Here is a 17856-nt window from a genome sequence, read left to right as displayed (position 1 = left end):
CATGGACTTGAATTTGTGTCGGTTTTCTATCCAGCGTCTCTAAAAAAAAGAAAAGAGGAAAACCTAAAAATCCCTCCCCCACAAAAAAAAGCATTAAACCAAAAAAAAAAAAAAAAAAAGACAACACCAAAAAAAAACGAAATAAAAATAAATTACTTTTTCAAACAAAATCACCAGGAAGTGGGTTCGCTTGCTTGCCCCCCCCCCTCATTCCTCAGCCCCGGAGATGGAGCAGCTCAACTCATCGAAAATCCCTGAGACCCCCCTGGGACTGGTTGACCCCCACCCTCCAAACCCCCCCTTTCCCCACCAACCCCTTCGCTTTTTGCATCTCATTCAAATATTAATTTTTTTTACTGCCAGGAAGATGTTTAATTCTTGGTTATAATTTGCTTTTTCTCTTTGTTTTCCGTCTCTCTCCCCTCCCCTCCTCTTGAGTTTTTTTATTCGGGTACCAGCCTTTTGAGTTCTTGCCATTTCTTATTATGAATCTTTGGGTTTTATTATGAATTCTTTTTTTTAATTTTTATTTTTCATTCAGGCAGCAAAACCAATTCATTCCCAAGTACACGAGGGGAGCCCCTGGCGCCGAGCAGACCTGACTCTCCACTGCATCCCCCCTTTCCGGATGGCTACCTCACCACTTTCGGGGTGTTTGATTGTCTTTTTTAGTTTTAATTTGGGGGTTCTGTTTTGTTTTGTTTTTTAGCTTCGTTTGGAGTTTTTCAGCCGTGCCGGGACTTTCCTGCCAGGTTCAGAGCAAAGGTGCTAATTTTTCCCTATTATCCCCCTCCCCCCAGACCTTTCTCTTTTGTTGCTCTGTGGATCTTTTATTTCCATTTTCTTTTGGAGGTTTCTTTCCCTCAGGATTTTTATCCTGGTTTTGGGTTGGTTTTGGGGTTTTTTGTCTGGTTGGTTTCGTTTGTTTGTCTGTTTTATTATTATTTTTAGATATTCTCTTTAATTTTGGCCCTGGAACACCCAAACCCGGGACCTCCTGGTGCTACAACCTCCAAAGACACATCTCAGCTCAATCTATTTTAATTTCCCTCTATTTTCTGCTTTATTTTCCTCTTTCTTTGGTGCTCAGTTCCACTTGGGAATTTCCTAAAGGTGCTATCCTCCCCACGCCCCCCACCCCCCTTTCCATCATCCCAAGAGCAAATCCCAGAGCAAACACAAAGCAGAGCCAAGAAATTAAAAGGGATTAAAAGGGAAGAAAGGAATAAATGAATTTTCCAGGTTAAGCAGGTGGATCTTCAGCTCCGCTGTCAACTTCCAGCAGCTTTTCCTCCATCCATCCATCCATCCATCCATCCATCCATCCATCCATCCATCCATCCATCCATCCCTCTCCATCCCTGCATCCCCCCCAGGCACAGAGGGGCACGAACCCACTCCCTCTTGCCGGGCCCATCTCCCGGTGGATACTCCGTGTTTTTCCCGGAGTTTGTACCTAGTTTGTATAATGTATAATAATAATAATAATAATAATAATAATAATAACAATAATAATAATTTTAAGTGGTTTGGGGGTTTTCTTTTTTTTTTTTTAAAAAGAAAAAGAAATTATTTTTTTTTCTTGACTGCTGAAATAAAGCATGTGAAATGATCCAACAAACCTCGGGGTGCTCTTCCACGCCGCCTCTCGCTCTTGGGGGGGCTCGGGAGGGGGTCCAGGGCAGGTGGTGGGGTGACCTTGGGAGCTCCTTGTCCCCGATCCCGCTCTCATCCCGGCTGATCCCACTCTGCTCCCGCCGAGCTTCTGCACTCTGCTCCTGCCCATCCTCCTTTCCAGCCCCCCAGCCCTCCTCCTCCTCCTCTTCCAGCCCCCCTGGGATGAGGGGGGAGAGGAAGGAAGGGGGAACCACCCCCCCCCAGTAGGAGGGTTGGGCTGGGTTTAGTGGGGCAGAGCTGCTGGGCACCCGCAGTGGAGGGAATTTGGGGGAGTCTGTGTCCCCTCCCCAAATGGAGGGAGAAATGGGGATGGTGGATCAAGGGGAGGAAGGGTTCGGGGGCAGCTGGTGCCAGGGTGGGGGACACTGGGGGCTCTCAGCTCAGGGTGAGCCCCCAGAAGGAACTGGGGAGTGGGGTGGCCACAGGGAGACGCCTCAAAACTGTGACAGGGGTTGGGCAAACAAAATCCGTGCAAGGGGGGGGGGGGGGGGGGGTGGGGGGGTGCTCTGCTGTGGGGGTACCCCGGCCTGGGGGTGCCTCAGTGTGTGGGTACCCTAGAGCATGTGTGCCCTGGTGGGGGGGGTCCCAGTGCGTTTGTGCCCCACCACAAGCCCCCCCCCGCTTCACTGGGTGCCCCACACATCCCAGCCCCATCCACACACCCCATACCCACTCATTCATGCCAAGGCACCAGCAGCACCCACACGTGTGCCCAGGGAGCAGGTTGTACCCACCCAGTGGCCCCCTCCCCAGGATGGTGGGCACAAGCAGGACCCCCACAGCCCCGGGGGGGGCTGCTCTGGCCACGGGACAAGCCCTCAATGCTGCCATTCTCCCGCCCGTCAATGGGTCCCCTTGTTCCTCCCGGGCCCCCATGTTTTCCTAACCCCCACCCTGGCGCCTGCCCCGTGCAAGGGAGGGGGGGTTGCGGTGAAAGAGGCTCTTTCTTTGGAGGGGCTGGGCTGGGGGACCCCTGGGGGGGTTGGGGAGGGGTTAGGGGGGTGCTGAGCAGGATGCTGAGTGGGATATCCAGGTCTACGTGGTGCAGATGGAGGATTTGGGAGCTCCAGGAGAGATCCTGCTGGACACAGACACCCAGGTGAGCAGGGGGGGGCATTGGGGTGCCATCATGGGTCCCAGGGACTGTGTCCCCCCCGTTGTGCCTATTCCCATCCTCTTCCTGCTCCCCTTTCCTTCTACAAGGCTGGGGGATGCACAGAGTCATCCCAACCCTTATGGAGGTTGCAAGCCTTTCATGGGGGTCATGGCTAGAACAGGGTGGGCACTCCAAAACCTGCTCTGCAAATAAAGCAGAAAAGCCTCATTTCATCACCAAATGGTCAGTTTATCCTCCAAAACTCACCCCAAAGAGGAAACACCCCAAAATCCTCCAGGCAACAGCCTTGCACCCTGCAGAGCTCAGTCAGAAGAGCTGAACTCTGCCTGGGGGGGCTTCTGTACCCCCAAAAACATCAGGACACCCCTTTCCCATCCCTGGGATTGTCCCCCTCCCCCTGGCACACCCCTGGGTGCCCCTCACTGAGGGAGGAGGGGCACACGGGCCCCGTCCCGGGGGCTGGGCATGGGGTTGATGCGCTGGCCCGTGCGGACGTTGAACATGGGCAGCGTGGAAAGGGGTCGGGGCACATCCCGGATCACATCCCGGCTCCCGGCCATGTGCCGCAGCTCCTCTGTGTCCCCGTGGATGGTGGTGTGGTGGACCAGCTGGATGCTGAGAGGGGAAGGAGAATGGGAACAGGCACCCCATGTTTTCACCTGTGTCCCCCTGGGGAGGGGGTTGGTGCCCCATTATTAGGGTTTGTCTCCCCTGCCGTTGGGGTCTGCTCACTCATCATTTGGGCTCGCCTCCCACAGTTGGGGTCTATGCCCCATCATTTGGGTTTTTCCCCTCATCACTGTGGTCTGCATCCCATCACTGGGATTGCCTCCCCATAATTTGCGTCCACCCACCCTTCATTGGGGTCTTAATGCCATTATTGGGATCTGCCCCCCAAAATCAGGGTCTGAACCCCATCATTTGAGTCTGCCCATCCATTATTTGGGTCTGCACTCCATCATTGGGGTCTGAGTGTCATTACTGGGGTCTGCACCCCAGCATTGGGTCTGTCCCCCATCATTAGGGTGTACAGCTCATCACTGGGGTCTGCCCATCCTTCACTGGGGTCTGAATGCCTCACCACTGGGTTCTACCCACTCACCATTGGGGTCTACCCCCCAAAATTGGGTCTGTACTCCATAATTAGGGTCTGGCCCCCATCACCAGGAATTGACTCCCATCATTTGGGTTTGCCCTCCTGTTATTGGGGTCTGTATGCCATCGTTGGGGTCTGCACCTCATCACTGGGGTCTGTTCACCTATCACCGGGGTCTGCCCACCCTTCATTGGGGTCTGCACCCCAGCACTGGCTTCTACCCACCCATCACGGGGGTCTACCCACACATCTTTGGGGTCTGGACCCATCCCCAGGGTGTGCCCCCCATCCTCGGGGTCTACCCCCCCATCCTCGGGTACCCCATGCCCAGGGTACCTCCTGGCTGCTGTTGGTTCCACCTGAGGCTACCGGAGAAGTAAAGCAGCTCTTGTGCTCCAACCTGTGTCTCAGGGGGGTTATTGGGGGATGCCGAGGGGCAGGGAGGGGAGGAGGGGGGCTGGGGGGGCCTTTTGGGATGGGGGGATCCTTTAAGCTCTACCACCTCCGGGACACCCCCCCAAACGGTTCCCTGTCCCTCTCTCCTCTGTTGTCCCATCCCCATGACAAAGGCCCCCGAAGCAGCCCTCCCAGAGCAGCCCCCCCAGCACCCCCCCAGCTCAGTCTGGGGTGTCAGGGCTTACTCAGACGTCTGCAAGTCCCGTTTTCGCCTAAAAAACAGGGGGAAAAGGGGAAAAAAATTGATAATTATGGTGAGAAGGGCTCTCACCATCCCCAGCTTGTCCTGGGGCCACAATGGCCAGGGAAGGGGCACCCAACCTGGGGTAGGGGAGACCCCCACCCTGAGCGTGCCCCCGACTCACACTCCCTCCCTGCGGCAGCACATGAGGTGGCCCAGGAGCAGACAGAGCAGCGCAGCCACCACCAGTGGCACCAGCAGCGTCACCAGGAACCCTGGCAGCAGGTCCTGGGGGGGGCACCTCGGTGGGGGGCTGGAAATCCCCATCCTCCTCCAGCACCCCAGACCCCCAAACCGGCCCCAGAGTCGTGGGACTGGGCCAGACCCGCAGCTGCAACAGAGTTGGGGGTGGTTAGGAGGGGTGGGGGGTCCCCACGGGGGGTGTTGTGAGAGGTGGGGGGACACGTGGGTCTCACCAGGGTGAGGTTGCACCAGCGGATGGAGAAGTGGGGGGCAAAGGTGTCGTAGCAGGAGGCAAGGGGCTGCTGGCCCAGGCTGCAGCGGAAGCGGCTCTGGGGGGACACGGCCGACTCCAGGCATGGGGAGAAGGGGCTATGGGAGCCCACCTTCACGTACACCCTGCGGTAGACGTGGGCCCCCAAAACCCACCCATGGTGAGAAGGGGCCATGGGAACCTGCCTTCATGTACACACTGCGGGGTGGGGGTCACTGGCTGCAGGTGATCCCCAAAACCCACCCATGGGGAGAAGGGGTCATGGGAAACTACCCTCATGTACACCCTCAGGCAGCTTCAGGTGAGCCCCCAAAACCACATTGAGAAGACCCCATGGGAACCCATCATCATGTGCGCCCTGTGGGACGGGGCATTGGTTGGAGGTGACCCCCAAAACCCACCCAGGGTCTGCCCAGGGAGCACCTCCAGCCCCCCCAGCCCTGCCCATACCCCTCCTTGCGCCCCTCAATGGGAAGCGGGACGCGGCCGCCCCGGTCCAGGGTGGAGGTGACGTTGATGACCTGGAGGTCTCCGCGCTCCCAGACTCCGGCCGAGCCCTGCAGGAACATCTCCCGCGCAGCCTCCGGCAGCAGCTCCTCCACATTCCTGTTCCCCACCAGGAACTCGCCCTGGTACGGGGGGTCCCCACCTGTGGGGCGACACGCAGCACCCATGGGGAAACCCCTGGTCCGTCCTGTGGGGTGTCCTGGTGCAACTTGGGGGTGCCCAGCCCTCACCTGGGGCGGGGACGACGGTGATGACGAGGCGCTGGGACACCGTGGCATAGGTGCGGCGGTTGTAGGCCAGCACCTGCAAGGACAGGGGACACCCCTGAAGATGTCACCCCTTCCTGTGCCACCCCAGAAGCAGGGGGTGTGAGGGTGGGCACCTACCTCGATGGTGTGGGTGCCCACCTCGCTGGCCGTGGGGCAGCCATACAGGTAACCGGGCTGGCAGGGGTCCCGTTGGAGGTACCGCAGCCACCGCGGCAGGTCCGGGTGGTCCCGCAGGTGGGCTTGGAAGGTGATGGGGGCTGCTGGGACACACGGGGGGGGTGGGGATGGACACACACATGGGCACGGTACAGGCTGTGATGTGGGTGGACCCCCCCCGCCTGAGAAGTCCTTCCCCGTCCAACTGGTCCCCACAAGGAAACAGGGATGGTCCCTGGGGGTCCTGATCCCCCAAAGGGAGGGAACCCCCAGGGGAGGGGACACGCAATGATGCTCCGGGGGGGTTGACACTGCCCAGGGGGTCTCAAATGGGTGGAGGGTGGAAAGGGAGGGATGGAGGGTGGGATGGGATGGGATGGGATAGATGGATGGACGGATGGAGGGATGGATGGACGGATGGATGGATGGATGTTTACAGGACTGGATGGATGGAGGGATGGATGGACAGATGGTCCAGCTGGGGTGGGGACTGGAAGAGAGGATTATCCAGTGCCCCCGTTATGAGTCCTATCCCCGTAGTCTTCCCATGCTGGCCCTTACCATCATCATCCTCACTCCCGGTGGGAAAGGCCTCCTGGAACAGCTCCCGCTCCAGCTCATGAACGAAGACATTTCCAGTCTCAGAGGAGATGCGGTGGTCAGGGAGGACGTGCTGGTCGGGGAGGGTGGCCTGGGACATCCCCAGGGCCATGGCTGTGACCATACACAGGGCTGGGGCCGAGGTTGGGGACACACGGCCCTTCCTGCCTCAGATTCCCCTTTTCCGGAGACCCCGGGACAAGCCACAGGTGCCCACAGACCCCCTGGGACAGAAACGTGTTCCTGCAGGGCCAGGTGTCCCAAGGCAGTGGAGTGGGGATATATTTAGGAGAGGATGGGATAGGGACAGGGACAGGGACAGAGACAGGATAGGGACAGAGACCAGGATGGGGATGGGGACAGGATGGTGGCAGGGACAGAATGGGACCAGGGATGGGACAGGGATGGGGAAAGAAGCAGGATGGGGACAAGGACAAGAAAGGGACAAAATGGGAATGGAGTCAAAGATGGAGATGGGGACAACGACAGGAAGGGATGGGGACAGGATGGGGACAGGGTCAGGGATGGGGCCAGCACCTTCCCTTTCCCTGGCCCTGTCACGCCGAGGTCCCACTTGCTGTCCCCCACCCTGCCCCAAACCCAGTTGGCATCCGGGACAGGAAGGCTTTATTTAGCTCTGTCACGTCCCAACCCTGTCCCCACGTCCTCTCCCACTTACACTCCCCGTGCCCACCCTGCTCTGGGGGTCCCCCCCCCGCCCTCCCTGCCGGGGGTCCCCGAAGCCCAGTCGTGTCCCCCCAAGGGGGTGACAGGGCTGTCACTCGCCTGCCAGCACCCAGAGCCGGAGCAGCTCGGGCACCTCCATCTTCGCCAGCGCTGGGAATGGGGCCAGGGCTGATTGACAGAGGCAGCAGGGACTGCCCAGGACGGGAGGGCCCTCCTGGGGGGGGGTCCCACAGGGGACATCCTGCCACAGCCACCTCTTGCCACCAAGGCACGGAGCACCGGGGCTGCCGAGGGCCTCCCGTGTCCCCTGGTGGCGTCCGTGGGGTGTCCCCTGGGTGGGCTTGTCCCAGTGCCCCACTGAGGGTACCAGGGTGGCAATGAGGGGACGGGATGGGGGACACTTGGGGATAGCCCCTACCAGCATGGCCACCACCACTGCCCTGCACACGCATGTGGCACCAAGATGGGAACACGTGTGTGCACACGCGTGGGTGCGTGGGGACAGTGACATGGGTGGAGGGCACTGGGACAGCAGGGGGTGGCACTGATGGGGACCAGACTCTGTGGTGGGGCTTGGGGGGGACAGGTGGTAGTGGCAGAAGGGAAAGGGGGTAGTCGTGGGGGGGGATGTTGCACCATGTCACGCCTCATCACGCCTCGTCACGCCTTGTAACGTCATGTCACACACAAAGGGTCGGGAGATGCCTTGGGTGACAAAGGGGACACACACACATCTGCAGGGTCCTGCTACCCCAGACTGGGGGTGCAGGGGTGCCCTCCACCCTGCCCTTCACCCCCTCGGGGGGGCTCCTCACACAGCAAGGACCCCCAACACAGCCATAGGTTGTCGTGTCTGCCCCTCCCCTCCCCACCAGTGGGAAGACAAGAACCCCCCAACAGCCCCCCCAAAATATCCCCTGGCCACTGCAGGAATGAGGGGAGCAGCACCGTAGCCCCCCCTCCGGGACCCCCTGCCTCAGTTTCTCCTCCTGCCACTCCTGAGTGGAGGTGTCAGAGGGGATGTGCAGCACCCCCAAGATGGATTTAGGGGGACAGAGAGTAAATGGGGGACACCGCGGGACACCTAGAGGTGGGGGGTGCTTCGGGCATGGAGGTGTGGAGGTCCCAGGGAGGGCGATGAGGGGGACATGTGGATAAAGCTGAGGGGACACAGGGAGAGGAGCAGGAGGGGACACAGGGAGAGGAGCAGGAGGACACAGGGACAGACCCCGGAAAGGCATGGGGACAGGGTGGGGGAACGTGGACAGAAATTTGGGAGGACACGGGGATCAGATGGAGGGATGTAGGTACGAACTTGGGGGGGTTGTGGGTATAAACTTGGGGGGATACGAGGACAGGATGGGGGGATACAGGGACAAACTCGGGGGGACATAGGGGCAATCTCGAGGGATATGGGGACAGGATGGGGGGAGATGTGGGGACAGGGCAGGAGTGGATGTAGGGGAAGACCCATGGGGTGTGAATACAGAACTGGGGGGTACAGGGACAGGACCGAGGGGACACGGGGACCAGCCTGGGGGCCACGGGGACAAAACTGGGGAGGGGGGGACAGGAGTAGAATCAGACAGACACGGTGGGGAGCAGAGATGGGGAGGTGGGAGACACACGGGGACAGAGCTGGAGGGGACAGAGCTGGAAGGGGGGACACACGGGGACAGCGCGAGGGGGGGTAACAGCGGCCAAGGAGGTGCGGGGGGGGACCCACACTGCACAGCGCCGATGCTGGGGGGGGACGCGCCGCAGGGAGGGGACCCCCGGGCGGGTGCGGGGAGGGGACCGTAGGGGGAGAGGGGGCTTTGGGGTGGGGGTGGTGGGGGGTCCCCATGGCCGGGCTGAGGCGGCGGCGGCGCTGAGGCCGAAGCGCGGCGCCGAGGAAGAGGAAGAGCGAGAGAGCGCTGCTAAGACCCAGAGGGCTCTGCGGGCAGCGGGGCGGGCAGAGCGCGCAGGCAGCGGCGGCTCCATCACCAGCCACAGAGAAAGGGGAAGAGGAGGAGGAGAAGGGAGGAAGGAAGAAGGGCCGCGGCGGAGCAGGGCGGGCGGGGGGGGCCCCGCCGAGGATGGACATGGCCTGACGGGGCCTGGCAGCCGGCCGGTGCAGGTGTGCCGGCGGCGGCCCCCCCCCGGCAGCATCCTCGCCCTCCCCGATGCCGCTGTAGCCGGCGAGGGGCCGCGGCGTGAGCGGGGGCTCGGCGGGGGCGGCGGCGGCGAGCGATGCTGCGGGGAGAGGCGGCGGAGCCATGCTGAGGACGGAGGCAGGCGGAGGGGCGGCCGCCGGGGGGGGGTCCCCCTCCTCCGGCGGGGCGGCGGGCGGCGGGGGGCTGCGGAGCGCGTCCCCGCACCGGAACGCCTACGAGGCCACCATCCAGGCCCTGGCGCCCACAAAGGAGGCCGACGGCGGCGAGGACGGCAAGAAGAGCCGGGGCAAGAAGTATGGCTCCAACGTCCACCGGATCAAGAACATGTTCCTGCAGATGGGGACGGCGCCCGGCCCCGAGGGCGCCTGCGACCTGGCCAAGGCCAAGGAGAAGCCGGTGCGCCTCTCCTTGCCCCGCGCCGGCAGCCTCAGCGAGACCGTGGACCAGGGCAGCCTCCTCAAACTGGGCACCAGCGTCTCGGAGCGGGTCAGCCGCTTTGACTCCAAGCCCGACAAGCCCTTCTCCAAGCTGCAGGAGACCCGCAAGATCTTCGAGAGGAGCCCGCAGGAGAAGGCCACCACCACCAAGCTGCTGCTCCGCAAGGAGCGCGCCGGCTTCCAGGACCGCAAGCTGGACGTGGTGGTGAGGTTCAACGGCAGCACCGAGTCCCTGGACAAGCTGGACGCCGACGCCGTGTCGCCCACGGTCAGCCAGCTCAGCGCCGTCTTCGAGAAGGCCGATCTCCGGAACAACCTGCACAAGGCGCAGGGCAGGGCGGGAGCGCCGCTCAACGCCAAGGTGGTGGGCAAGCGGCCACGGGTCTTCGCACCGGGCGCCGAGGCCGGGCGCCAGGGCGATGGGCACCCTGCCCCAACCCGCGCCCGGCCACCCGAGGAGGAGAAGGTGCCGAGCAAAAGCGTGAGGCCGGCGGAGAAGGAACCGGCTGCCCCACGGGTGCAGGAGGTCTGCAAGATCAAACCGGTGGAGGTGGAGGAGAGTGGAGAGGGCGAGGATGAGGAGGAGGAGGCGGCGGCAGCAGGCGAAGCGGTGCCACCCGTGCCCCAACTGGCCAAGGGGGACGAGGGTCCGGCGGCCACTGCCCCACGGCTGGATGGGGGCGCCGGGGTGGCCGCGGGCGAGGAGGGCGTCAAGGGCGAGCGGGCGGAGGAGGGCGATGGCTACGAGGAGGCCAAGAAGGAGGACTTCTCTGAGGCAGACCTGGTGGACATAAGTGCCTACAGTGGGCTCGGGGAGGACTCGGGGGGCAGCGGGCTGGAGGAGGAGGAGGAGGCCGAAGGGCTGTACGAACCTGAGTCAGGCTGTGTGGAGATCCCTGGGCTGTCTGAGGAAGAGGAGCCCGTCCCCAACCGCAAGATCCAGTTCAGCACAGCGCCCATCCAGGTGAGACTGGCTGGGGGTGGGGGGCAGCTGGGGAGGAAGGGAACCTGGGGTGAGGGGTAACCAGGGTGACGTGTACCCAGGGGACAGGTACCCAGGGTGAAGAGTACCCAGGGTGAGGGGTACCCTGGCTGTACCCAAGTGGGCCCAGGTGGGCAAGCAGCCCAAGATGAGGGGTATCCTAAGATGAAGGGCACCCCAGGGTGAGGGGCAGCCCAGATTGGTGTATGGGACCCCCACAAAATCACCCATTTGGAGGGGACAGAAAAATGGGGTGCAGGTCTGTGCCCCCCTGCCCTGTACCCTCCACAGACAGGGCATCCCTCCTGACCGTGCCCTTGCACTGGGGGAAGCTGGGCCTGGGCCTGGCTAACGAGCTGGCTAATGAAGAGCCAAACCTGGGCATGGTGGGGACCCCCTGCCAACAAGAGGCCCCCCGGGGCTGGTGCAATGGGGTCAGGTACCTGCTGGGGTGGACTGTGCACAGTACCCAGTGCCAACCTCCCCATCGTGCCCTGGACGGGCCAAGACCTACTGCATATTTTGGGAGGGGATGCCTGAAATATCCGTGTACGAGGTGCTGGGTGCCGGGGCTGTGCCACCCTTGGTCCTGGGTGTCCCTCGGTGCCAGGACTCCTCCCAGACCGGGGGGGTCCCCTAGGACAAGGTGGCGCTGGGGTGTTTGTGCCCCCCGTCGTGTGCCCAGTCCGGTGCCCAGAGCCGTTTCGGGAAGTGGAGGAAGGGGAAGTGCCGTGGCAGCGTGGCCGGGTGGGCGGCATCGCCCGAGCACCCTCCGCTCCCTGCCAGGGATCCTGGCAGGGTTTGGGGTCCCTACCTGGGATGCTCCCCCAGTGAAGAGGGGGCTAAAGGGGCCATGCAGCTATTTTGGGGTGTTCTCTCCCGCACGGGTCCCCCCGACCGCGGGAGCAGCGGTTGCTTTGTGCCGGAGCCGGGTTATTTTTAGAGCCCCGGCCTATATTCTGGCTCTGAGTCAGAGCGGGTGGGTGGCCCCACCTGGGACAGGGGGACAGGGGGACAGGGGAACAGGGAGCACCGTGGCCTGGGCAAGGGGCAGTGGTGGCCGTGTGCTGGGGTGGCTGCACATTGCAGGGAGTCTTGATCCTGTGGGAACCAGCCAACCCGGACCTGGGAATGGTGCCCTGGCCATGGATGCATTTTTGGGGTGCTCTGCTCACCCCAGCACAGCCTTTAACCTCTTGTTTTTACCTACCTCGGGGGGGGGGGGGGGTCCCACATGTGGGGATGGGTGGAGAGTGGGATCCAGGTCCCTGCCCAGGTACAGGGGTGATGTTGAGTCCCCCAAACCCGCTGTAGGTCTTGGAGATGTTGGGGACCCCCCCAGCCCAGCGCTGGGGGCACACACTGTCAGCCCCTTCCCTTGGCTTCAGCTGCTTCTCCCTTGGAATCTACTCCAGGCCCCCCACACATCCCAAATCCCCCAGGACCTGGGGGTGGGGTGGGAGGCACAGCAGGGTGAGTGGGGTCATGTGCCCACAGCCCCCCAGGGACCTCATATGGACAGGGGGACATTGGTACATCTACCCTGCTCCTCCCTGTCACCCCTGGGTGCCACCCGTGTGGGTCCTGCCCTTCTGCGGGTGTCACTGGGCTTTGTCCTCTGACACTCATCCCTAATACCCTTTGTGTCCAGGCTTTATCACCACGGTGTTATCCCTAATCCACTCACTCTGGCGGCTTCGAGGGGCCAGGGCCCCTCCTGGGACATCTGCCAGGCCCAGCCCCTGCCAGCCCCTCCCCAGCAGCCCCCAGTGGACATGGCACCCACTCCCTCTGGCTCCAGGCTGGGGACAACGTCCTGGAGGCACATCCAGCCTCGGCCAGGGAGGGTTTAGGGGTGCCCCATGGTGGGGGTCAGTGTCCCCAGGGATTTGGCACAAAGAGATGCCCCACAACAAGGGTCAGTGTCCCTGAGGATTTGACACAGGAGGGTTTTGGGGTGCCTCATGAGAGGAGTCAACATCCCCAGGGATTTGAGGTGCCCCATCCTTCTATTAGTCCTTCATTTCATCCACCCATTCTTCCACCTATCCTTCCTTCCTTCCTTCCTTCCTTCCTTTTTTCTAGTCATTCTTCTATCTATCCATCCATCCATCCATCCATCCATCCATCCATCCATCCATCCATCCATCCATCCATTCACCTTTTCATCCATCCATCCATCCATCCATCCATCCACCTTTTCATCCATCTGTCCATCCATCCATCCTTCCATGGGGTGCAGGCACCATCTCCTCTCCCAGAGCCACCTCCAAACCCTTTGTCCTTCCTCATCTCCCCCTCCATGACACGATGTGGGGAGGGGGGTTCTCTGGTGTCTTACAGGCTCCCTGCCCTGCCCATACCTGGGGCTCTCCCACCTGGGAATTCCCATTGCCATGGGTGTCCCTGGTGTTTTCCCACCTGACTGAGCAGCTCCCTGTTCCCACCAGGTGTTCAGCACTTACTCCAATGAGGACTACGACCGCCGCAATGAGGACGTCGACCCCATGGCCGCCTCGGCCGAGTACGAACTGGAGAAGAGGGTGGAGAGACTCGACCTCTTCCCTGTGGAGCTGGAGAAAGGTGGGTCCTCACCCCGTCCCACACCCCAGGACCCTTGTGGCACCTTGGAGGTGACTCTGTGGCATTGGGTGGCCGTGGCCACCCCACCAGGACACGTCTGTCTGTCCCACAGACTCCGAAGGGTTGGGGATCAGCATCATCGGGATGGGAGCAGGGGCCGACATGGGCCTGGAGAAATTGGGAATCTTCGTCAAGACGGTGACGGAAGGAGGGGCGGCCCACCGGGATGGCAGGTACGGGCTGGGGGGACTGCCCACCTGTATGGCTGCTCCTGGCACGGGGGTGGGAGCAGGGACACGGTTCAGGTGTTCCCCGGGATCAGGGAGATGATCCAGGTGTTCCCTGGGTGGGAGCAGATGATGATCCAGGTGTTCCTTGGGGTGAGAGCAGGGAAATGGTCCAGGTGTTCCCAGGATGGGAGCAGGCAGATGGTCCAGGTGTTCCCCAGGGTGGGAGCAGGGACATGGTCCAGGTGTCCCCATGACAGGAGAAGGCAGATGATCCAGGTGTTCCCAGATAGGAGCAGATGATGACCCAGATGTTCCCTGGGGTGGGAGCAGATGATGATCCAGATGTTCCCTGGGGTGGGAGCAGATGACGATCCAGTTGTTCCCTGTGGTGGGGGAGGTGGGCGAGGGGTGGCCCTGTTGTGACGGTCCCCTTGTCCCCAGGATCCAGGTGAACGACCTGATTGTGGAGGTGGATGGCACCAGCCTGGTGGGGGTGACCCAGAGCTTCGCCGCCTCCGTCCTCAGGAACACCAAGGGCCGCGTCCGGTAGGACCCAGGGCTGGGGGGCTTGAGGGGCTGGGAGACCCCCAGAATCTGTGCTGAGACCCCAGTGGTCCCTGCCCCATAGCCTGTCCCCAGGCTGGGCTGTGCCCCAAAATACCACTCCCCCTCATAAATACCACTCCCTCCTCATGCCCGCTGCCTGCCCTGTGTCACCCGAGCACCCCCCAACACGCCCCCAACTGCTCCCCATGACACCCCCTAAACCCACCACTCCCAGGAGGACTGCAGGGATGTCCCTCAGCTGTGTCCCCCACCCTGTCCCCATGCGGCCAGGCCCCCCGTCCCTGCTGACCCCTCGTGCCCGCTGCCCCCCCAGGTTCCTGATCGGGCGGGAGAAGCCGGGGGAGCAGAGCGAGGTGGCACAGCTGATCCAGCAGACGCTGGAGCAGGAGCGGTGGCAGCGGGAGATGATCGAGCAGCGCTACACCCAGTACACCGAGGACGACGAGGAGGTGAGGGGACAGCGCCCACCCACCCAGGGTCCCCCCGCCCGACATGGGGCCGATGACACCGTTTCCCCGGGTGGGGATGCCAATGGTGCCCTGTGCCCTCCCCAGACGGGCGAATATGCGACGGACGAGGAGGAGGAGATGAGCCCCATGTTCCCTGGTGGGGAGATGGCCATCGAGGTGTTCGAGCTGGCTGAGAACGAGGACACGCTGTCCCCCGTGGAGATGGACCCCGAGAAGCTGGTGCACAAGTTCAAGGAGGTGAGGAGGGGCTGGGGGGAAGCTGGGGGAGAGGGGGCTGCCCACACGTGTGTGCCCACCCCATACCCACACCGGCTCCTCCCGCAGCTCCAGATCAAACACGCTGTCACCGAGGCCGAGATCCAGCAGCTCAAGAGGAAGGTGAGTGGGGGTCTGGGGGTCCTGGCTGCCCAGGGGTGGGGGGACACCCTGACATCTCCCCTGGCACCCCTGGATCTCCATCTCCACCATCCTCTCCGAATTCCTCACATCCCCACCCCTGCCCTGCTCGTGCTGTGCCGTGTTCTGCCTGTCACCTGGCTGTACCATGGCATGCCTGTTCCCTGTTCGATCCTTGCTGTGCCATGCCATGCCACACCACGTGGCTGTGCCATGCCATGCCATGCCTGTTCCCTGATTTGTAATGCCATGACACACCATGCTGTGCCATATCCTTATCCCTGACTCTGCCATGCCATACCATGCTGTGCCATGCTTGTTCCCCGACTCTACCATGCCATGCTGTGCCATATCCCACTCCCTGACTGTGCCATGCTGTGCCATCCCCAGCTGCAGTGCCTGGAGCAGGAGAAGGCACGCTGGCGGGCTGAGAAGGCCCAGCTGGAGCAGAGCGTGGAGGAGAACAAGGAGCGGATGGAGAAGCTGGAAGGGTACTGGATGGAGGCCCAGAATTTGTGCCAGGCCGTGGACGAGCACCTCAAGGAGACCCAGGCCCAGTACCAGACCCTGGAGCGCAAGTACAGCAAGGCCAAGCGGCTCATCAAGGAGTACCAGCAGAAGTGAGGGCAGCGTCCACCCCCTGCCCATCCTCCCCTGGGCACCCCGTGTCCACCCGGGCATGGACTCGTCCCCTGGGAATTGACCCCTCCTCAGGCACCCCTGGTCCCTGGGAACATTGGGCTGGGCCAGGCCCTCCCTGGGCATCCCTGATCTCTGGGCACAGACCATACCATTGGCCGTGGATCCATCCCCCAGGAACCAGATCCTTCCCTGGCACCCCCTGTCCCTGGGCAGAGCCACATAACGTGGGCACGGATCATGCCCTTGGTGTGGACCCTCTTGTGGGGCTCTGACCCCTTCATGGGCACCCTTTGTCCCTGGGCACTTAACATCCCTTGGGCAGAAATACATCTCTTGGGGCACCAGATCTTTTCTGGGCACCCCCTGTCCCTGGGCAGGGACATTCCACTGGGCAGGGACTCCTCCGTGGGGAAACAGCTCCATCCTGATCATGGATCATGCCCTGGGAAGGAACCTTCCTCTTGACAGAGACCCATCCCTGGGGCACCAAATCCTTCCTGGGCACCCTTTGTTCTCTTGGCATGGACCATTCCCTGTACAGGGACCTTCCCTGTGATATGGATCCATCAAGGCCAGGTTGGACAGGGCTTGGAGTAACCTGGTCTAGTGGAAGGTGTCCCTGCCATGGCAGGGAGTGGGATAAGATCATCTTTAAGATCCCTTCCAGCCCCAACTATTCCATGACTTGATGATTCCATGATCCCTGGGGCTCGTGTGCATCCCTCATTCCCTGGGCATGGCCCATCCCCTGGAAGACCCCTGGGCACCATCATCCCACTGGGCTGGGTGTCCCAGGATGCCCCTGCCCTGGTCCCCCTCCCTGGGGTATCCCCAGTGCCAGGTGGGGGGGAGGCCGTGCACCCACGCACCGATTCCCGCAGGGAGATCGAGTTCCTGAAGAAGGAGACGGCGCAGCGGCGGGTGCTGGAGGAGTCGGAGCTGGCACACAAAGAGGAGATGGAGAAGCTGCAGGAGAAGGTGGGCACCGGGCACCGGGACCAGGGGTGTCCCTGAGCCCCCCAGCCCCGCCCAGCCACGGCCACGCCGCTCCTGGGGCTCCGTCACCGATGGATCGCGGGGGATCTGCTGGGCCGCTGGATCCCACACTGGGGGGCTGTGGAGCCGTGTGGGGCACCAGTTCCCTCTGGACTGAGCTACGGCCACTGGATCCCACCCCAGCTCACGGTGGATCTGCCTGGGGCTCCCACCGGGATTGTGCTCCCGCCACCGGATCACAGCGGATCTGCTCGGGCGCTGGGCAACGCCCGGGCTCCTCCCGGCGCTGGATCCCACACTGGATTGCAGGGGATCTGCCTGCGGATCCTGCTCCGGGGTCTGACAGCCCACAAAGAGATCACCTCGGGCACCAGATCCCAGGCTGCTCACGCGGGATCCCATGAGGGATCCCCAGAGATCACCCCACACGATCCTGTTGGGAGCCGGATCCCATGCTGGTCATGCTGGATCCCCCAACAGACCCCACTGGATTCCATGCCAGCCACACAGGATCCCCCCCAGCCGTGGGGTCAGAGCCGTGCGGGGCCACAGCAGATCCCAGATGGGCTCACCGGATCCCAAAGGATCCCAAGGGTCTGCTGTGGGTCATGGGGGGGGGGGGGCCCCCCTCCCCACCTGGGGGGCACCATGGCACAGCGGGGAGGTCCCTGGCACCCAGCAGAGCCCCTCCATGCACCCACCTCCATCACCCCAAAATATCCCCTGACATCTCACAGAGACTCACCCACCGCCTGCAGCCCCCTCCCCATCCCTGCCCTCTCCCCATCCCTGTGCCCCCAGTCTGCCCCCCTGTTCCTGCCCCCCCTCCACCCATCTCTGTGCCCCTGTCCCTGTGTCCCCAACCTGCCCCCCATCTCTGTGCCCCCATCTCTGTGCCCCCATCCCTGTCCCATCCACCCCTCCAGTCTCCTGCCCCTCTGTGCCATCTCCTTGCCCTCCCTCTCGTCCTTCCCACCCTGCCGTGTTTCCCCCCGCCCCAGCACCCCCATGTCCTGCCCCCTTTGTCCTTCCCCCCAGTCCCATCCATCCCCCCGTCCTGTCCCCCCATCTCCATGTCCCCATCCCTGTATCCTCATCCTGTCCCCCCACCCCACGTTCACAGCCGTGTCCCCCCCC

At 62.4% G+C, this 17856-nt stretch overlaps 2 protein-coding genes across 3 annotated transcripts in view; one reads left to right on the top strand and one right to left on the bottom strand.

Annotated features, from left to right (window-relative positions):
- Positions 1–3001: 3001 nt before the first annotated feature.
- Positions 3002–7563, bottom strand: SGCA (sarcoglycan alpha). The gene is given in 10 exon segments (XM_027668857.1): positions 3002–3409; positions 4532–4558; positions 4712–4830; positions 4832–4918; positions 5004–5166; positions 5492–5690; positions 5779–5851; positions 5935–6077; positions 6535–6687; positions 7360–7563. Coding segments are annotated over 10 exon segments (1200 nt in total). The 5' UTR covers positions 7400–7563; the 3' UTR covers positions 3002–3213.
- A 1515-nt stretch (positions 7564–9078) lies between these two features.
- Positions 9079–17856, top strand: part of PPP1R9B (protein phosphatase 1 regulatory subunit 9B) — a 9555-nt gene continuing 777 nt past the window's right edge. The window contains exons 1-9 of one of the 2 annotated variants that reach the window (XM_027668855.1): positions 9079–10817; positions 13286–13418; positions 13531–13651; positions 14090–14194; positions 14529–14664; positions 14770–14922; positions 15010–15063; positions 15472–15701; positions 16605–16701. In XM_027668855.1, the coding sequence (XP_027524656.1) occupies positions 9519–10817; positions 13286–13418; positions 13531–13651; positions 14090–14194; positions 14529–14664; positions 14770–14922; positions 15010–15063; positions 15472–15701; positions 16605–16701 (2328 nt within the window). In that variant the 5' untranslated portion in view covers positions 9079–9518. Of the gene's footprint in view, positions 10818–13285; positions 13419–13530; positions 13652–14089; positions 14195–14528; positions 14923–15009; positions 15064–15471; positions 15702–16604; positions 16702–17856 lie in introns of both variants that reach the window. The other variant, XM_027668854.1, reaches the window with a different exon arrangement.

This window comes from Corapipo altera, unplaced genomic scaffold, assembly GCF_003945725.1.
Source record: "Corapipo altera isolate COAL_440 unplaced genomic scaffold, ASM394572v1 226, whole genome shotgun sequence".
Lineage (NCBI taxonomy): Eukaryota > Metazoa > Chordata > Aves > Passeriformes > Pipridae > Corapipo > Corapipo altera.
The sequence above is the reverse complement of the archived record's forward strand: the minus strand, read 5'-3'. Positions and strand labels throughout refer to the sequence as shown.